Source organism: Euphorbia lathyris, chromosome 3 (genome assembly GCF_963576675.1).
Source record: "Euphorbia lathyris chromosome 3, ddEupLath1.1, whole genome shotgun sequence".
In the NCBI taxonomy this organism is placed as follows: domain Eukaryota; kingdom Viridiplantae; phylum Streptophyta; class Magnoliopsida; order Malpighiales; family Euphorbiaceae; genus Euphorbia; species Euphorbia lathyris.
Window position 1 is genome coordinate 66,464,036 of NC_088912.1, and position 18,862 is coordinate 66,482,897.

The window sequence follows — 18,862 nt, forward strand, 5'->3', positions numbered from 1 at the left end:
AAATTTAATGTTTAAATTTTTGAAAAATTAGAACCACTAATATTTGAGAAAAAACTAACTTAGTAGAATAATTTATAAAGTGGAATAGATAAAGCAATAAATAAACCGAAATAGAAAAACAATAACTGATATATGACAAGAGTAAAAATAAAAATATCAATATTTTTTTTTTGAGGAAAAAATGCTTTATTATGAACGGAAAGAGGCATCCCTAAATAGGTTGCTCTCTAGAATTATAGGAATAGTTGAATGCAGTGGCGGAACCAGGACCCCGAATGACTCGAGGCTTAAACATATCAATAAAAAAATTCAAAACGTTAAAAAAAATTCGAAATTAACTGTGCGGTTGACGGTAAATTTTGCAAAGTAGGGCTGAGCAAAATTTTTTTAGCCTCCAACGCATTAAAACTGTAAAAATATTATCATTTTTTTAGAAAACTAGCATTGAACTAATTGAATATTAAATATGTTTATTTTTTTTTAATGGTAAAGACATATTAAAAATGAATTCAAAAGTGTTAAGAAAATAAAAATAAAGAGTCCATTTAAAAATAAAATTTTTTAAAATAAAATGAGGTTGAAGGGAATTGAACACATGACCTCTCAAATAAAAGCAAGTATCTTTAACCATCTCATCTACCTTTGAACATTTATACAATACTACATAGAGTCAATATAATCTCTCCAAAATATTACGAGACACCATTACTAAATTTTTTTTTCTCAATTCTCGGGCGGCTGGCCGGGGCTGGACCCCCCCCCCCCCCCCGACCCCCCTGGTTCCGCCCCTAGTTGAATGAATAAAAGAATTAGCATAGGACCGAGCGCGCCGTACCAAGACATGGGCCGCTTCGTTCGCTAACCTTGAAACGAAAACTACGAAAAATTGTGGATGGTTAAGAATTAATCTTATATCTTCTAAAACCCTACCATACTCAGTCAAGTTCCTACGCCGTGTACATACTCTCGACTACCTCTTTTGCGCTTGATTCAAACATGATGTGTCGGTGACCCGAAACCACACACCACTCCATGCTATTTTTTAATACCAACGCCTCTGCCATTTTGTCTGTCACTGAGCCTATCGAATGCATGCTTAAGCCTTGTAGAAACGCATCCACACTGTCTCGGATAACAGTGCCAGCTCCATAGCTCCCCTCGTTCGCAAATATGAATATTTGATATGTTAGAAAATAATAAACCAACACAATAAAATACAAAAATAATAGTTTAATCTAAAAAAAAGTTAAATTATGATTAATGATATAGTGTCCTCTAATTGGTTACTCCAATATACCATAGCATCCAAATAAACCATTAGACATAGGTTTATTAAATTTAAGTTTAAGATGTTTTAAATCTCATTTACGGGATTCGAAATAAATCGAGATATAAGGTGAATGAAGAAATCCAAGAACACGCCTTGTTTGATAAACCACTTAATTGCTTAAATTAAAATGTTAATCATATATTTAATTTAAGTGCGTTTGATAACGATTGTTTATCCACCACTTAAATTGGTTAATTAAGTTAAAAATCACTTATTTTGATATTAACTTAACGTTTTAAGTTAAACAGTATCTACTAATATTTTTATAAAAGTTATATCATTCAATATTTTCAGCACTTATAATATTCAACCCTTAAAATTCAGTATTTATTTTTTTAGCATTTAATTTTTAGTTTTATCAAACAGCAACTTACTTTGATAGAACACTACTAATAAATTAATTATAAAAAAATGCTATAAATTATAATGTATTCTAAATCCCGCACATTACACTAATTTTATACTACTAGTTTTTCCGTAAAAGAGTCGGTAGTGGACTGGAGGCCCATTTTCCTCTTTGTTTAGTTCGGATTAGGGATTAGGATTTAGGGGTTTCGTCTTCCAATTTGTTTCCTCTAAAATTATCAGGCATACACAACTCAGTAGAGATTGAAGAAATTTTTTTGTCATTGGAGATTACAAAGTCAAGATGGATGATTACCAGGACATGGAGAGATTTGGCATGGAGAATGATTTCGAGGATAGCCAATGGATTAATGGCGAGTTTTATTACCGGAGCCGCAAAGAGAAAAGGAAGCAAACCAAAGATGACGTTCTTTATGGGGTTTTTGCAGACTATTCCGATTCTGATGATGAAGGCGGCAGCGGCCGAAAGCGTAAAAAGGATCGCGATTTCGGGCGGAAGGCTGACCTTACTAAGCCTGTCAATTTCGTCTCAACAGGTACCATAATGCCAAACCAGGAAATCGAAAAAGAGGAGCCTGAGAATATGTTTGTCAAGGACAATGACAGGCCTGGTTTAGGGTCGGGATCAGGGATGGGCTTAGGGTTTAATAGTGGGGTTAAAAGGAGTGACGACGGCGGCGAGGAAGATGAGGAGGATATTTTCTTGCCGAGTGAGTTTGGTAGGAGGATAAAAGAAGGCGCACAGAAGAGGGAGAAGGAGAGATTGGAGAAGAAAGAGAAGGGAGGAGGGAAAAAGAAGGAATTGAAAGCTGGCGATGTTGGGGAGTTTGAGAAGCATACAAAAGGAATTGGGATGAGGTTGCTGGAGAAAATGGGTTATGCAGGAGGAGGATTGGGGAAGAATGCTCAAGGGATTGTAGCCCCTATTGAAGCAAAGAAAAGGCCAACTAATATGGGTATTGGGTTCAACGATTTTAAAGAAGCTTCAGCTAAGTTAGCTCTAGTAGAGGAAGAAAAGAAGAGCACGAATCAAAGCCAAATTCAGAGTCAAACTACGGGAAAAGCAAAGCAGAGGCTATGGATGAGGGGGAAGAAGAAGAAGCAAGAGGAGTATATAACAGCCGAGGAGCTGTTAGCACAGAAGGAGGAACAGGGTTTTGAAGTTGTACAGAAGGTGCTTGATATGCGCGGTCCACAGGTGAGAGTTTTGACAAATCTGGAGAATCTGAATGCTGAAGAGGAAGCTAGGGAAAATGATATTCCAATGCCAGAACTTCAGCACAATGTCAGGTTGATTGTTGACATGGTAGAGCTTGATATTCAGAAAATCGATAGAGATTTGAGAAATGAGAGGGAAACAGCTATTAGCTTGCAAAAGGAGAAGGAGAAATTGGATCTAGAGGCATCACGCCAGAAGAAACAACTGGATAACATGGAGGAGATCATGAACTTGTTGAGCCACATTGAGGAACAAAATTCCTCTGGAAACTTGACTTTGGATCTATTAGCCAACTATTTTATAGGGTTGCGAAGGGAGTTTGCAGATGATTACAAGCTTTGCAACTTGTCATCAATTGCCTGTTCATTTGCTTTGCCTTTGTTTATTAGAATATTTCAGGAGTGGGATCCTCTCCGAAAACCATTCCATGGATTCGAAGTGGTAGAATTATGGAAGAATGTCTTGCAGGACGAGGACAGTAATGATATATGGAGTGTGGCTACACCTTATGCACAGTTAGTGTCAGAAGTAGTTGTTCCTGCGGTAAGAATATCTGGTATTAATACTTGGGAGCCTAGGGATCCTGAACCAATGCTTAAATTTTTGGAGACTTGGGAAAAGTTACTACCTGCAGTAGTTATCCAGAATATATTGGATATTGTTGTCCTGCCAAAATTGTCTCGAGCTGTGGAGACGTGGGATCCTCGTCGGGAAACTATCCCAATTCATGTTTGGGTGCATCCATGGCTGCCTCAGTTGGGACAAAAATTGGAATATTTGTATGAGAAGATCCGTATGAAGCTGAGTATGGTTCTTGGTGATTGGCATGCAAGTGATTCATCTGCTTTTGCTATCCTGTCACCATGGAGAACAGTGTTTGATGCAGGCAGTTGGGAAAGTCTTATGCGCAGATTTATACTTCCGAAGTTGGAGCTTGCATTACAAGAGTTCCAGATAAACCCTGCTCGTCAGAATCTTGACCATTTTAACTGGGTTATGGCATGGACTTGTGCCATTCCAATTCATCTAATGGTCGATCTGATGGAAAGGTTTTTCTTTGTCAAGTGGCTGCAGGTTTTGTATCATTGGTTGTGTTCAAATCCAAACTTACAGGAGGTTCATCAATGGTACATAGGATGGAAGGGACTCCTTCCACCAGAGCTACAGGCACATGAAAATATTAGGTATCAATTTACGCTTGGTCTCAACATGATTGACCGGGCACTTGAAGGCATGGAAGTGCTTCAACCTGGCTTGAGGGAGAACCTTAGTTATCTTAGGGCACAGGAGCAAAAGCAGTTTGAGGCTCAGCAGAGAGCTACAGCTCATTCTCAGCAGCAAGCAGCCACAGGAAGTACTACTCATACAGATGGTACGTCTGCTGGTCTGGAGATGACTTTGAAAGAAGTGGTAGAAGCCCATGCTCAGCATCATGGCTTGCTATTTAAGCCTAAACCTGGCAGAACATATAATGGTCACCAGATTTATGGATACGGTAACATTAGCATATATGTAGACTCTGTGCATCAGAGGCTGTATGCCCAAAAAGAGGAAGATTGGTTCCTAACAAACCTTGATAAGCTGCTCGAGATGCATAAAACTACGGCTACAAAGAAACGATGAGTATTTAGAGGATTTGCAGTAACTAGTCTTCCAGGTCATAGAAAAGGTGCCCATCAATACGCAGAGCTGCCACTTGGAGAGAAGGAAGGAAGCACTTCGGGTGTGCGATTTGAGATCTGTAGAATGTACAACTGGGAGACCGGACCTATAAGAGGAAGGGTGAAGTTAAGAGGTCAGATTTTCCCATCTGCCCGTTTATGATGAACAGGGCTGGCTTTATTGTATGAAAGAAATCCTTGGGCGTTACCTTTGTTATGATCAGACTTGTTTGGATGGTGTTCTTTGATCACTCTTGTTGTATATACCTTTTTGTAGGTCAAATTACAATAATTAACTGCCTCCCCTTTCTCTTAAATTCTATTTTCATATATATATATATATTTGTACGAAAAGCAGCATCTCTCCAAGTAACACATAGGTATAATTCTTTGAATGAATTCCAACATCAGGGTTTTAAATTTTTGTATTTTCAGTATTTATATATTATATATGTAGAAGTAATATGGGAAGAGTATGTGCTTGAATATGGAAATGGTTTTCTTGAGATACATGTGGGTGGTATAGCGTGCTATTGTAATTGATGCTACTGGTGGAATTCTTGCTGCAGCAATAAGGCTGGCTATTTGGTAACTTGAGTAGAACATGTTTGTTGAATGTGCATGCGTTATTGGGTTGCCAGAGTTGAAGGTAATGTTCGCTTCCTCAACTGTTATCAGTGTTACGTTAACTTAGGACACTACAAAAAAAAGAAGGCTTTAGCAGCCTTTTAATTGTGGCCTTTTTTAAAACCGCCCCATGGGCTTTATGTAAAGAAGTCCATTTGGACAGCCCATATAAAAAAGAGTCCTTGTACGGTGGATTTTTAAACAGATCAATTGTGTAAATGTTTACAATATCGAAGTGAAATTTTTACTGAATGATTCTGATCAATTGTGCAGGTTTCTCAAATTCAGTAAATGAAGAGCAGAAAGAAGACTAGATTTCGTCAAATGATTCGCTACTTTAGGTTTCTCAAATTCTACGGCAGACCTTGATTTGATAAGGTGAGCCAGGAATTCATTTGTTAAATAACTCTGTCTTTGGCTTTAGTTATATTAGCACTTGTTAAATAACACTTGTTAATCTTCTGAAATTTGGGGTTGTGTGCATCTTTGAACTAAGTTGCTGTAATGGTTTGATTTCTGAGGATTCTCTGTTCTTATCATTATCTGTCAGTGGGCTTTGCAATTTCGGTCTTTAATTTGATATTCATCTTAGATTGTGATTATCTATTACTTTCAATTAATTCTTTTAATTTATTTACTTGTTGCAGTAATAGTAAATAGATGTATAGGACAAACTTTAGTGTCATGAATGCACTTCATTAGTGGGAAATTAAGAATTCCAGCTTTTATTAGCTACATTTCCTAGTTCCTTGGTTAGATTTTATGAGCCACTGCTTTTTAATTTTGAAGGGATTCATGTGTCATGAATGTTCTTTGGTTGTTAATCTTTTTATTTCTACTTAGGAGGTTATTATTTGTATTTCTTTTATGAGTATGTATGTAGCTCTGGGAATCAGGTTGGATATGTTGATCATAAGTTAATGCCACAAATAAAATCCTTTGAAGCAATATATAGTAAATTTGCAAGACTAAATTCTCATGATAATTCTCACATTCTGTTTCAAGTGCCTGTATTGAATGAAGCACCTATCTTATCTCTTTCCCCTATAATCAGTGGTGTTCACAAGCAGGATTTTCAATTTGGATTGGATAAATAAAGTTATACTATGATATTTTGATTCTTTTGCTAGAATGTATGCTGTCGTTATGCTGCGTTATTTTCTGTTGGTGGTGAGTGAAATAGGATATGAGTGGTGAATAGGGAACCATTAGGATTTGAGAATGATGAGGTTTCGGCTTATGACAGCTTCATAAGCAACTCTATCAATTATTTTGTCTGTTTTAATCCTTATTCTAAACACTTTCACATCTAATCCAAATTAGTAAAAGCATTGCAATCCTAATTACTGTATAGAATATGATGTCCTGTTTAAATGTTCAGGATACAGGATTCTACGACATAATAGAAGTTTTGAGCTAAATTTTCCAATATAAAGCAAATGCTTGAGATTCTTTCAACTGCTAGTATGGCAAAACTACTAGTTTCCAGTATTGTTCTGAACAGCTGATACTTTTAGGTGCGGTTTGGTTCATGGAATAATATCTAATATAGACAAGTTAGGACTGTGTTTACTGAATAGTATTTTATGATGCACACACATTCAGTAAGCTTATAGGGCTTTGTTTTAACTTTAGACTGATAATGAAGACAAATCCAAGTCCTGCATCTGCTTTTTCTCAGTTATGCTAGCGCTGCGTGATCATTTTTGCATTTTCACTTGTGACTCGCTCAATAATGTTAATTATTAGGGTAAAGTTCAAATAAAACCCATGTGGTTTCACTAATTTTCAGATAAAGGACTATGGTTTACTTTTTGTCAAAATGAGGATTGAGGTTTCACACTTTTAATAATGCTATTAAAGCTATCTTTAACGACCTGAAAATGAAAATTTTCAAGAATTAAAGTTGTTCAATGCCATATTTTCTATGGAACTACATTTTCGATTTTAGAAAATCATATTTTTTGGAACTTTCTCTCTCTAAACATTACCTTTCTCTCTCCTTACCAGATATCATCTAAATAATCTCGAAATAAAAAAGTTGAAGAATTAAAGTTGCTTAGAATATTAGTAGTTTTTAAAATATGTCATTTTTGAAGTCGTCAAGGGTGATTTTAATAGTGTTAATCGAAAAAGTCCTTATTTTGCTAAATTTGAAAACCTCAGTCCTCGTTTTGACAAAAAGTAAACCACAGTCCTTTATCTGAAAATTATTAGTGAAACCACATGGGTTTTATTTGAACTTTACCCTAATTATTATCTGTTTTTATTATGGCTTGGCTTCAGATGAGATGGTCATGGTCCAAGTATTAGAACCACAACTTGAATGTGATGATTCTCTACTTGTTATCCTACAATTCAAGTAAAAGAGCTAAGTGAGTTGTTGCTTTCTATCTTTCCTTCTTATTCTCCATTAGCCCTGCCCCCTCCCCTCCCCTCCCCTGGTGGCTATCATAATCACACTTCATTGCTTCTGCACGCCAAAAGGGTGCTGTTGAACAGGTCATTTTTTAATTTTCATCATTCATTTGTGTTTTCTGCTCTTGAGCTTAGTTAAAATGTAATGGGGTTCTTAATTACTTGTTGGATTGCTCCAATTTTGAGTGTTGTTTCCCCTAATAAATAATTGCTAGTAGCTGAACTTAAGGAATTGTATGGAAATTGTCATTTCGTAATTAGACTAGTGTTCTTCATTTAAAAGCAGAACTATATATGTGAATCCTTGAGATTTAATACCTTCAATTGAATAAACTAGTCACTGCTTAAGGAAATAACTTATTGTTTAGTTTTAGTATTTCATTATTGTTGCATTTTTGAAATTTTGATTCTTGTAATTTATGATTTTATATATTATTTCATGGGTATCCTTACACTGTTATATATGGGATAAATGTTGCAACTATGGTATTTTGTTCTAATCCATGGAATTTTTTCCATTTCCATATGTAGCTTTTTCTTTCCATTTCCTTCTTCCTAACTGTAGGCACCAAGAGATAAGATCCCAGTAATGAAAACCTTCTTCTGGTCAATGTTATCAGAACCGGACCGGACATCAAACCGGATTGGTAACTGGATCACGGGTCACTTGGTCGGACCGGATGGCTCGGATTGGTCGAACCGGATGACGTAATAAATAAATAAATAATATTTACATATATTAAATATATATAACTAATTTAAAATTAATTTTATACATTATATATATCCAAAATAAATTATAAATAACATTTGGTTTGTTATTTTTTGTTAATTAACGTATTATATGTCAAATTCAAACATATCAACGTATTATATGTCATGAGATCTTTTTAAAAATATATTATAAACTCAAAAAGGACAAGTGATGAATGAGAAGTTGATGCTCAAAGTGAACACCTTAAAATTGTTTGGAAGAAGTTAAAAGGAAATTAAACATTCACATCCCATATAGGAAAGAAAGGAGAAACTTAACTAGTTTATAAGTAAATGATATTTACAAGCCTTTAACTAATTACTAGGGAAAATGCTCTCTCACGCGCAGGGGGGGTGCAATCGATTAACTGTTGGGTTAGGGGCGCACCCGCACGACGTGGGCGACGCGAATGCCGTACCGAAATAGGGTCCCTTGGCTTGACCTCGCCTTAATTTTTCTCACCATGTCTTCAGACCCGGGGTCACACCGGGTCCCGGTCCAATCCCGGGTCTCACCGGTTTTTCCACCATGCAAATACTCGGACAGGCTCGGACCGGCCGGTCCGGTCCGAGCCTGATAACATTGGTTCTGGTTAGTACAGAAACCCATGATAATGTTTGGGGGAAAGCTTCTAGAAATCTTATAAGGTCCTGTTCTTTATCACTTAATTTCAGTAACAATCAGTTCAGTTTCAGTATTCAGTAATTTATCCTTATTTATTATATTATAATTATTTATATATAATTTATTATAATAATAATTATTATTTAATTTATTATTATTTATTATTATTATTATTTATAGTTTATCATTATCTATAAATTAGATAAAAGTTAAGAAACGATAGTCAAGAAATGATAGTTTATTAAAGTATATATCGTTTAATAAAAAAATTAAAACTAAAGTATGCTTCCATATTTAAAAATTAGGAATTGCACTCAAATTTATCGAATTTATCAATGTTAGGGATAAAATTGCACCATTTTAGATGTTAGGGGTAAAATTACCTATGACCCAAAACGTTAGGGATATTTTTACACTTTAACCCTTAATTAGAATAAAAAAGTTAAGAGTTTGTATTCATATAAAAATTTGTATTTGATTTCATAGGCTTTAAATTATATGTAAATTTGTGTTTGTATGTAATTTGTATTTTTAATTTAAATTAGACTCATTTTTATTTAATTTTATAGGCTTTTATCGAGCCAAAATTTTATCAAGCCGAGCTTTTATTTGATATTCAATTTAGTTTTATCTTTAATAATATATTTATTTATTTATTATTGATATTATTAAATTTATTAGAACCATCATTATTATTATTATAAGTTTATTAATGTCCAATATTATCAATTAAATTATTTTAAAGTCTAATATTATCATTATTGTTTAGTTCGGTAGTATTCAGTTAAGTTCAGTAGTATTCAGTTAAATTCAGTTCAGTTCTGTATTCAGCAGTATTCAGTTCAATTCAGTTCAGTTCAGTTTTTTTCAGCAATAAAGAACAGAGCCTAAGTCTAGAAATAGGTCAGACAATGACCAAATCGAGAGTTTATAACTATCAATTGGATCCAAATTGGGTCTAAAGTATTCACATAATGTGTAATACATGTCAGGAGCATCCAAATGCAATCGAGAGGAAAATGCCCTCTTCCATCACTAGTCCGGACCTGGTTAATTGGCCTTCTTGATCAAAACTGCTGTTTCCTGTACCACAAATTGGACTGACACATGCTGAGAATGGTTAATGTATGAAAATAACATTATGTGTTCAGACTTGCTGATATACCTAAATGCTGCTATAAACAGAAATCGAGTCTTGACTATAATAATTTGGCAAATTCTATTGATTGTTTCAGACTCAGTGTCTAATCTGATTCTTTGCTTTTTGGTTAGACATCAACATGGTCATTTGTTTGTGTTACTTATATGAGCTGATTAAATTATTTGTTTCAAGTCATGTAGGCCGTTAAAATGTAATGTTTATTTACTCTGAGCTGATGGAAATGATTCATGAGTATCTATACCTCAGGAAACTGAGAAAAACTCAGTGAAGTTTTTTCTTCATTTTGATTGTTTTGTCTCTAGTAAAAATGCTAATTTGCATCAAAGATTGGGTTCATTCTAGGGAAAATTATAAAAATAATACACGTGGTTTGCCCTATTTGTAAACACATATATTTGGTTTAAAAGTTTGCAAATAGATTGATATGTTTTTTTAATTTTTAAACAAAACACAGTATTAAGTTTTGATTATCTGTTGTTAAAGATAATGATGAATATTTAAGCTTTTTTTAGCTGCATGTGATGATAATCAATAATCAGCCTAGAAATCCGTTATGTATGATGCTTGCACTACAATTTGATTTCCTGTGTCTTGAATATCAATATCTGAGCAGGTATGGGTCATAACCCTGATGGATCTTTGTAGCAGCTTCTATTGGGCACCTTTGTCACGTACATTTCAGGAGAAAAAACGGGATTAAATCTGGTGACTTGGTCGGAGTTGTATAATAATGAATTACCAGGCTAAAGAATCATCCATCCATGCAAATAAAAAAAAAAAAAATACACACCACCTTATCGGTTATTAGTGATAATGACCATTGAACCCGAACCACTATAATTTTCCCTCTTAATGGACTCTGCGCTAAAATGGTCAACCATTCATAAATTAATCTTCATCTGAATGACAAGACATAATCACCTAAGTTCCCAATCTACCAAACAAAACAAGAAATCAAAGAGCTATTCTAAGTGATCAATCACCTAAATTTCAATATCAAATTGTATACATAAAATGAAAACTTTTGGCCATTAAACCGGTGCAAAATCAGGCCATAGGCTGAGTGCAATTAAGTTAAAACTCCAACCACTTGCTATAGTAGGAACAAGTTTGTGGAGATATAATTCCATCAGGTGTGCATTGACTTATCCTTGGACAAACTCCACACGGTATTGAAGCCATCGCCCCGACTCTGGGATCCCCTCCGATGCTTCCCTTGCTAACGCATTTATAGCAAACTTTGCCAATTGGTATACAAGAGAACTCACCCATCCCATTACTCTTCACTTCTATGATCTCATTATCCAACACCAACGCTCTTACGATCTCGTCGATTTGTTGTTTTGTTAATTCCGTATTAAAGACTCCACTCCTTTTGATGGAATCAGTAACACCTTCCAGTGTAGCAACTTTCAGCTTATATATTTGCTTCTTGCACAGCTCTTTCAGAAGCTTTATGAACTCTGTATCAAGGCTTCCTTCAACATACCATGTTCCTCCAGATATTTCTTTTGAAGGCTGAAATTCCGTTGCCATGTAATGTTTCCTCCCCTTATTTTGAATGTTAACCACCTCTTTTATCAAACTTTTTGCCTGAAGCACCTTCAATGATTTATTTACCACATTGTCTGGAAGGTTAGTTTCTCGCTTCATGTCTCGGGTCCAGATTCCCATGTCTTGCTTGCTTCTTATCACATCATAGAGTGTACGCTCATGTTCCGTCAGAGATTGAGCTGGAGAATCTGACTCTGGCTGTTTTCGTTTTTGTCCCTGTGATCGGCTCATTCCTTTACATAGGAACATAAAATATTAGAATACATTACATATAGCTTATTGGATAAGCAGTTCAAGAATTGTTCAAGGAGTAGCATTTACATACAAGACATTCACATCTACCATATCAAACAAGGTTCTTGTTTGCTCAAGCTGAAATTCACATCTTAATAAGGACAAAATACACGAGAACAGAGACATCATCATTTTATTTCTTTGATTGTATTCTCAATATCTATATAAGATAAGATTCCTTGATGCAGAGAATACCATTCATTTTCAAGCTACAGAGTCAAAACACATCGCCAGATATTCTCTCAAAAGTTCCAAGGCAGATATTTTAATGCCTATTTTGATACATCAACAGCAGCAGGCACACCCAGGGACGGATCCATGTTTTGTAGGTAGTTGGGGTTTATATATGCAGTGTAAAAAAAGTTGTACAAAAAACCAATAACAACATAAATAAATAATTTCAATTACAATATATTAGAAAGTAGTCATTTCAATTAGCAATATAAAAGGGCGGCCCGGTCGCATTACGCGTCCCCGCTGAGCGAGGGTCCGGGGAGGGGTCCCACCACAAGGGTGTATTGGGGGCAAGCCTTCCCTTGCCAATTTAATTGGCAAGAGGCCGCTCCTAAGACTCGAACCCGTGACCTCAGGTCACACGGCAACAACGTTTTACCGTTGCGCCAAGGCTCGCCCTCATTCAATTAGCAATATATTACAAAATAATTTAGTTAAACATATTAGAAAATAGTCTTAATGTGTTTTCTTTAATTTAAAGTCTTCAAGAGTCATAACCTCATTAGTTCTTGAAATTTTGCAGACAGTAGCACTAAAAGGGCAAGGGACTTATTTAATTAAGCTTAAGCATATAAGTAGTTAAATTGCTTAAGCACTAAAGGGCAGGATACATGACTAAAAGCAAACAAACTAGGAATTCATAACTAGGAAACCTGATACAAACTAACTAAAAGCAACAAAACAGGAATTCATACTTAAAGTAAGAATTAACAGCAAAATAGCAATTAAGCCCTTGTTTGGGAGCAGATTAATGGAAGTGAACCCAAATAATAAAATGTAAACTTTTAAATTAACATTGTTTGGAAACTTATTGTTGAGAGTGAGAGTAATAGTTTACACCCATTAAGTAATGTAAACTTTTTAATAGTTTACCTTGTTTACATTCCATCAACTCCCAAACAAGGTAACGTTTCCATTGCTTCCCATAATAGAATGCTCTAACTCTCGGCTCTTTAACCTCCTAACTCACAGATAAAGGCTAAGAATTAAAGAATTAAAGGAAGAGTTTAATGGTAGGAATTCATAATTCATAATAAGCAAATAAGAAAAGTAACGAAACTAGATGAATGATAGAAGAAGCAGAGTTCAATTCAACCTTATCGTTCCTCCTGGTTGGAAGTGAAGTGAGAGAGAAGAATTATGGTTTGAAAGAGTGAGACAAACCACGGAGAGAGTGAAAGAGATTAGGTTTCTGGGGAATTCGTAATTGAAGGAGAGGGGGTTAGAGATTGGTGACAGATAGAGATCGAGAAAGAAATAGTGGAGAAACTTTGTGTCTGCTGCCTGATGTGCTGGAGTGGGAAAGGTTAGGGATTTTATTTAATTTGTCTGCGCAAAACGACCCTTTCCCCTTAATAGAAAAAATTAAAACCTAATGTACTTACCTTCTTCTACCTTGCGAGAAAGTTGAAGTGCAGCAACGTCTAACTTCGCCGATAGCAATGGAAGTTTTGGTGGGGGCAAACTCAAAAACAATATATATAAGGGTTTTTTTTTCTTTTTATCTTCTTTTTAGATTTCAGTGGGCAAGTGCTCTCCGTTGCTCCCATTGCAGATACGCCCCCTGCAAATGGAGGCAATATAATTCAGGGTTCATTTTTTTTTTTTTTTTTTTTAGTGGGGGAATTGCCCTATTAATCTGTCCTGCAAATAACTATTCAACCTAAATTGATAGGTGTGTTCTTCACGGGAGGGGATATTTTTATGTCTTTGTTTGGGAGGGGTTAATGGAAATAAATGAAAATAATATAAAATTAAATATCAAGTTAATATTATTTTGGATTAATACACATATTTGTCCTTATGTTTTCTCGGAAAAACAGATTTACCCTTAAATTAAATAAACCTACAAAACTATCCCTGAATTTTCCATAAACCTGCAATTATACCCTAATCTGACGGAGCTGTTAAACAGCGATGACATCAAACCTTCTTATCTCCAGAAAAACTTCAGAAAAGAACAACCAATCACAAACAGAAAAAAATATGCACATTCAATTTCGATTAAAAGCAAGTTAGAAGAACAGATTGGTTAAAATTCATTTTCATAAAACCTCAATCAACCTAATAAAATGGCGTCTAAACCTCATAATTAATCCAAAAGTAATAGCAATAGAAAACAATAAGAAACCAAATGAATTTTGATTGTCGTTCCAATTTTTTTGGAGACAAGAAGGTTTGATGTCATCGCCGTTTAGCAGCTCCGTCAGATTATGGTATAATTGCAAGTTTATGGAAAATTTAGGGATAGTTTTGTGGGTTTATTTGATTTAAGGGTAAATCTGTTTTTCCGCAAAAATACAGAGGCAAATATTGTATTAACCCTATTATTTTGGACTTATTTTTTGGAAGTAAACGAAGATTAATGGAAGTTAAATATTTACTTCATTTAACTTCCAAATTCTAATCTTCAAATTGGGGATCAATGAGAGTAATGTAAAGTTTTTTAATTTTTTTTTTTATCTCTGCAGAGTAAATTTAACTTTCATTCCCCTTTATATTTAAACTTACAAACGAAGTTAAACATTTAACCTCGTTTACATTCTATAAGCTCCAAAACAAAGTTAATTTTTAACTTTCATTCCCATCAATTCCATTTTCTTTCCATTACTTCCTTTAACTCTCACCTCCAAACCCCCAAACAAAGGCTAGACTCATGTCTAATCATTCTATATTTAGTTACATGTGTTGATATTCTTATATAAATAAAAATTTAAAATTAATTTTATTTAAATTAGATTAGTGTTGAGAATATTTATTTTATATAAAATAATGAAAAAAGAAAATAAATCTAAAAACAGAGGCGTGCATTGATTCACGCTATAAGCCCAGGTGAAGCGCATAAGTGGAAAGCCTTTTAAATAGGGCCTTGCTTTCTACAATCAAGATTCACTCCCTTGAACCTAGAGTGAGTTGGGATGACAATGGCCGTACCCTGTATAAAAGGGTATGAGACGGATATGGGAATACCTCCAGGGTATCCGGTACCCGTTATCCGTCATAACTCTTGTATATATTAAAAAATATTATTGTTTTTTAGATGTAAGATATGAGATTTAAACCCCGACCTTTTGTTCTCCAATCATTTAGTGATACAACTAAGCTACTTTATTCTTATTGATTAATGTTCAATTTGTTCAATTTTTAGATGGATGATTTATTAAATTTATACATTGTTAAATTTGTAATATTTTTTTTGTTTTATTTATTGATTCTTAAAGGGTAAGGGTATCCGCGGATACTCACGAATTAAATTGGATGGATATGAGATGCAAAAAGTATACCCGTTAGGGTAAAAGGACGGGTAATTAAAAAATAAATGGGTAAGAGTTTAGATTAGCACTACCCATTGCCATCCCTAAGAGTGAGGCTCAACTTTAACAACTATGCTCAAACCATTTGCTTACACCTTCATTGAAAAAACTCTATTTTCTTTTAGTCTTAGAAGTTAAAAAATTGATTTAGAGGAATTTAAAAAAAAAAAGATTTGAGCCCATGACCTCTTGCATTATGAAAGATACTACTTAACCAAATCAACCATTTTAAAATATTAAAATTACACTATAAATATAGAAAGATAAACTAAAGTTAGGAGGCTATCAAGTACCGACCCGATACTACTCAGGGTTGGAGCCGACATCTGGAGAATCAGAGCCACCCGATCTCCGGGCTGGCTCCGCCTCTACAAATTATGAACATAAAAGCTCAGATTCATCTTAATTGGAGGTTAGACACTTTGAGTCGAGGCATATAAATCTGAGATGGAAGAGAGAAATTACAAGTAACTTAACAGATAAAACTTATTATTAGCAAATATAAGAATAAACTCCAAACGAGTACAACCCAATTAACTAGCCATTTTATAAAAAACAATGAAAATTGGAGAACACAAAGCAGAATCACAAAGTAGATAAATAAGATACAAGCGAACTAACCTATACCCGCTGTTGTTGTCAAAAAGTAAAATCTCTCCTTATGGGATTTTAGAACTTGGAGCTGTTTGGCTTATGTTAGAATTCCTTACCCTAAAAGAGTCAAACTTGCTAATAGGGCGTATGCATGTGTTTTTATTGGGTATGTTATGAATAGTAAAACATATAGGTTCTATTATTTGAATGCACATGTTATTTTGGAATCAAATGATGCTGATTTTTATAAAGATAGATTTTCTTTTAACTTGAGAAATAATGGGATGGATCATCTAGTAACATGTATGTTGTTGTTGGACCTATAGTGCATAATGAGAGTGGAGAATCTAAACTTAGAAGAAGTAAGAGACCTAAAGTCTCTAAAGACTTTAGTCCTGACTTTTATGCATTCACAGTAGAGAATGATCCACTTACCCTCGAAGAATCCCTTACCTCTTTAGATGTTGATTTACGGCAAGAAGCCATCAATCATGAAATGGACTCACTAGAATCAAACATGACTTGGCACTTAGTAGACTTACTACAAGGTTGCAAACCAATAGGTTATAAATGGGTCCTTAAAGAGAAACTGAAACCCGATGGTTCAGTTGATAAGTACAAAGCGTGCCTTGTAGCTAAAGGATTTAGACAAAGAGAGGATGTAGATTTCTTTGACACCTGTCACTAGAATTACATCTATTCGTGTTTTGATTGCAATTTCTTCTGTACATAATCTTGTTGTACATCAAATGGATGATGAATTGGAAGAAGATGTCTATATGGATCAACACGAGGGCTTTGTAGCAAACCAATAAAATGTGTAAGTTAAACAAGTCTTTATATGGTCTAAAATAAGCACCTAAGCAACGTCATGAAATTTTTGACAATCTGATTATTTCAAATGGCTTTGAGATGAATGAAAGTGATAAATGCATCTTCTATAAAATATGAAAATGGTGTTTGCACTATTATCTGTTTATATGGTGATGATTGCTGATTTTTGGATCTAATATTCATGTTGTGAATGTTGAAACACCTTTCCACAAGATTTTGATTTGACAAAATCATCCATGATTAAGAGGCAATTAAATTTAGATGCTTTGATTTAATTGTACTAATATGTTTGTTAAATATTGAGTGCAAAAATATATAAAGTAAAGATAGGACAAAAGACAGTACAAGCAAAGCTGAGTAGAACGGAACTCAGCATGACAGACTGGAAGCTGAGTGGAGTAAAATTCAGAAGCAAAACGAAGCTGACTAAAGTTGAAGATTTCTTCAAAGCGGTTAAAACGGAGCTGACCTAGAAGGAACTCAGCATGAATGTTGAATACTCGAAGAGAACAAACGAAGCTGAGTGACGGTCAGGACAGCATAAAGGATCCGTTCACTAAAGGACAAAGTCTGCCAATCTTCTGCACCAATAATTGGAACCTCGAAGAAACCTAAAAGACTAATTCCAAGAGTCATGGGACGTTGGATTATTGGAAACAGACAACTAGTACAAAAAGACAAACCAGACGCTAGAAGACAAACCTGACGCCTGAAGAAAACAGAGAAAGGGAATGGCGGTGCAGTCTGAAGCTGTCCAGAAATTGTTCCCCAAAAGAGCCGTTTTGGTGTTAACGGCTAAGACATTTCAAAACGATCAAATCTACAGATTTCCTTCTATAAAAGGACAATCGATGAACTTGGATCATTACTGAAGCATCGAAAGAAAAATACAAGAGAGAAAGTTTCAAAAGCACTCAAATACAAAAAGGATCTTACACCAACTTTTCTATTCTATGTGTAAATGCTAGATTGATTTGTAATCATCTAAAGTGTTCTTTAGTTCAAAAAGAACAAGTCTGTGATCAATAGGAATATTGAGAGTGTTAAGCTAAGTGCTTGGCTGTAAGCATTTCAGTGGTAGAGAAATCTAGGTGCTGGGTTGTAGCACTTAGTAGGAGTTGAGTAGACGAATAGAGGAAGGTACTCTTGCATATTCAACTGCCTTGTAATTGGTTTGTGCTCTACCTTTAAAGAGCTCAGTATTGGATTCAAAAAGCCCGGAGGACTCTGGGGACTAGACGTAGGCAGAGAGGCCGAACCAGGATAAGTGATACTGAGTAATCTCTAAGCTCTCTCTTATAATTACATGTGTTGTTTGCTTTATTTACTCAGCATATATAAATTGCTTAAGCTGATCTTGAGTAAGTAAGTGGTGCTGAGTTAGAAGCTGACCTCCAAGAGTGTCAATTCTTAACTCTCAAGAAAACAACTTTGGTCAACATCTGACTAAAGCTGTCCTGAGGTATATCTCACCAAGCTGACCAAAGGCTAAGTTAATAAATTCTCAAAATAACTTCCAGTCAGCTTAATTAAAACGCGAAAAAGTTAAATTAGTTCCTAACCCCCCCTTGGAACTAATTACCAGGGACCAACAAGTGGTATCAGAGCCTAAGCTCACTACTCAAAGATTTAACAATCTTGAGCTGATCCCTAAAAATGGGTGAGAATAGCACTCGGTTCCTTCCAGGAAACCAAACAACACAGATACTCCCTGAGGGACTATCAATCACTAGACCTCCCCTATTCTTTGGGTCAAATTATACATTCTGGAAGAATAGGATGAAAAACTTTATTCAAGCCACAAACATGAGTGCATGGCTTGCAATTGTTCAAGGTCCACATGTGCCATACAAAACTGTTAACGATGAGAAAATTGT

At 35.0% G+C, this 18,862-nt stretch overlaps 2 protein-coding genes across 7 annotated transcripts; one reads left to right on the forward strand and one right to left on the reverse strand.

The window, feature by feature from the left end:
- The first annotated feature begins 1,854 nt into the window (after window positions 1-1,854).
- Window positions 1,855-4,893, forward strand: LOC136222333 (septin and tuftelin-interacting protein 1 homolog 1). The gene has a single exon (XM_066009979.1). The coding sequence runs from the start codon at window positions 1,980-1,982 to the stop codon at window positions 4,536-4,538; it is 2,559 nt and encodes an 852-aa protein (XP_065866051.1). The 5' UTR covers window positions 1,855-1,979; the 3' UTR covers window positions 4,539-4,893.
- Window positions 4,894-11,031: 6,138 nt separating this feature from the next.
- Window positions 11,032-13,862, reverse strand: LOC136224716 (uncharacterized). Of its 6 annotated transcripts, none has more exons than XM_066013122.1 (3): window positions 13,629-13,862; window positions 13,117-13,204; window positions 11,032-11,948 (listed from the first exon to the last, which is right to left on the reverse strand). In XM_066013122.1, the coding sequence occupies exons 2-3, from the start codon at window positions 13,130-13,132 to the stop codon at window positions 11,236-11,238; spliced, it is 729 nt and encodes a 242-aa protein (XP_065869194.1). In that variant the 5' UTR covers window positions 13,133-13,204; window positions 13,629-13,862; the 3' UTR covers window positions 11,032-11,235. The 6 variants fall into 6 exon arrangements, with proteins under 6 accessions (XP_065869194.1, XP_065869197.1, XP_065869195.1 ...); XM_066013125.1 differs by having other exon boundaries at window positions 13,117-13,222; XM_066013123.1 differs by lacking the exon at window positions 13,629-13,862 and adding an exon at window positions 13,340-13,622.
- Window positions 13,863-18,862: the final 5,000 nt, after the last annotated feature.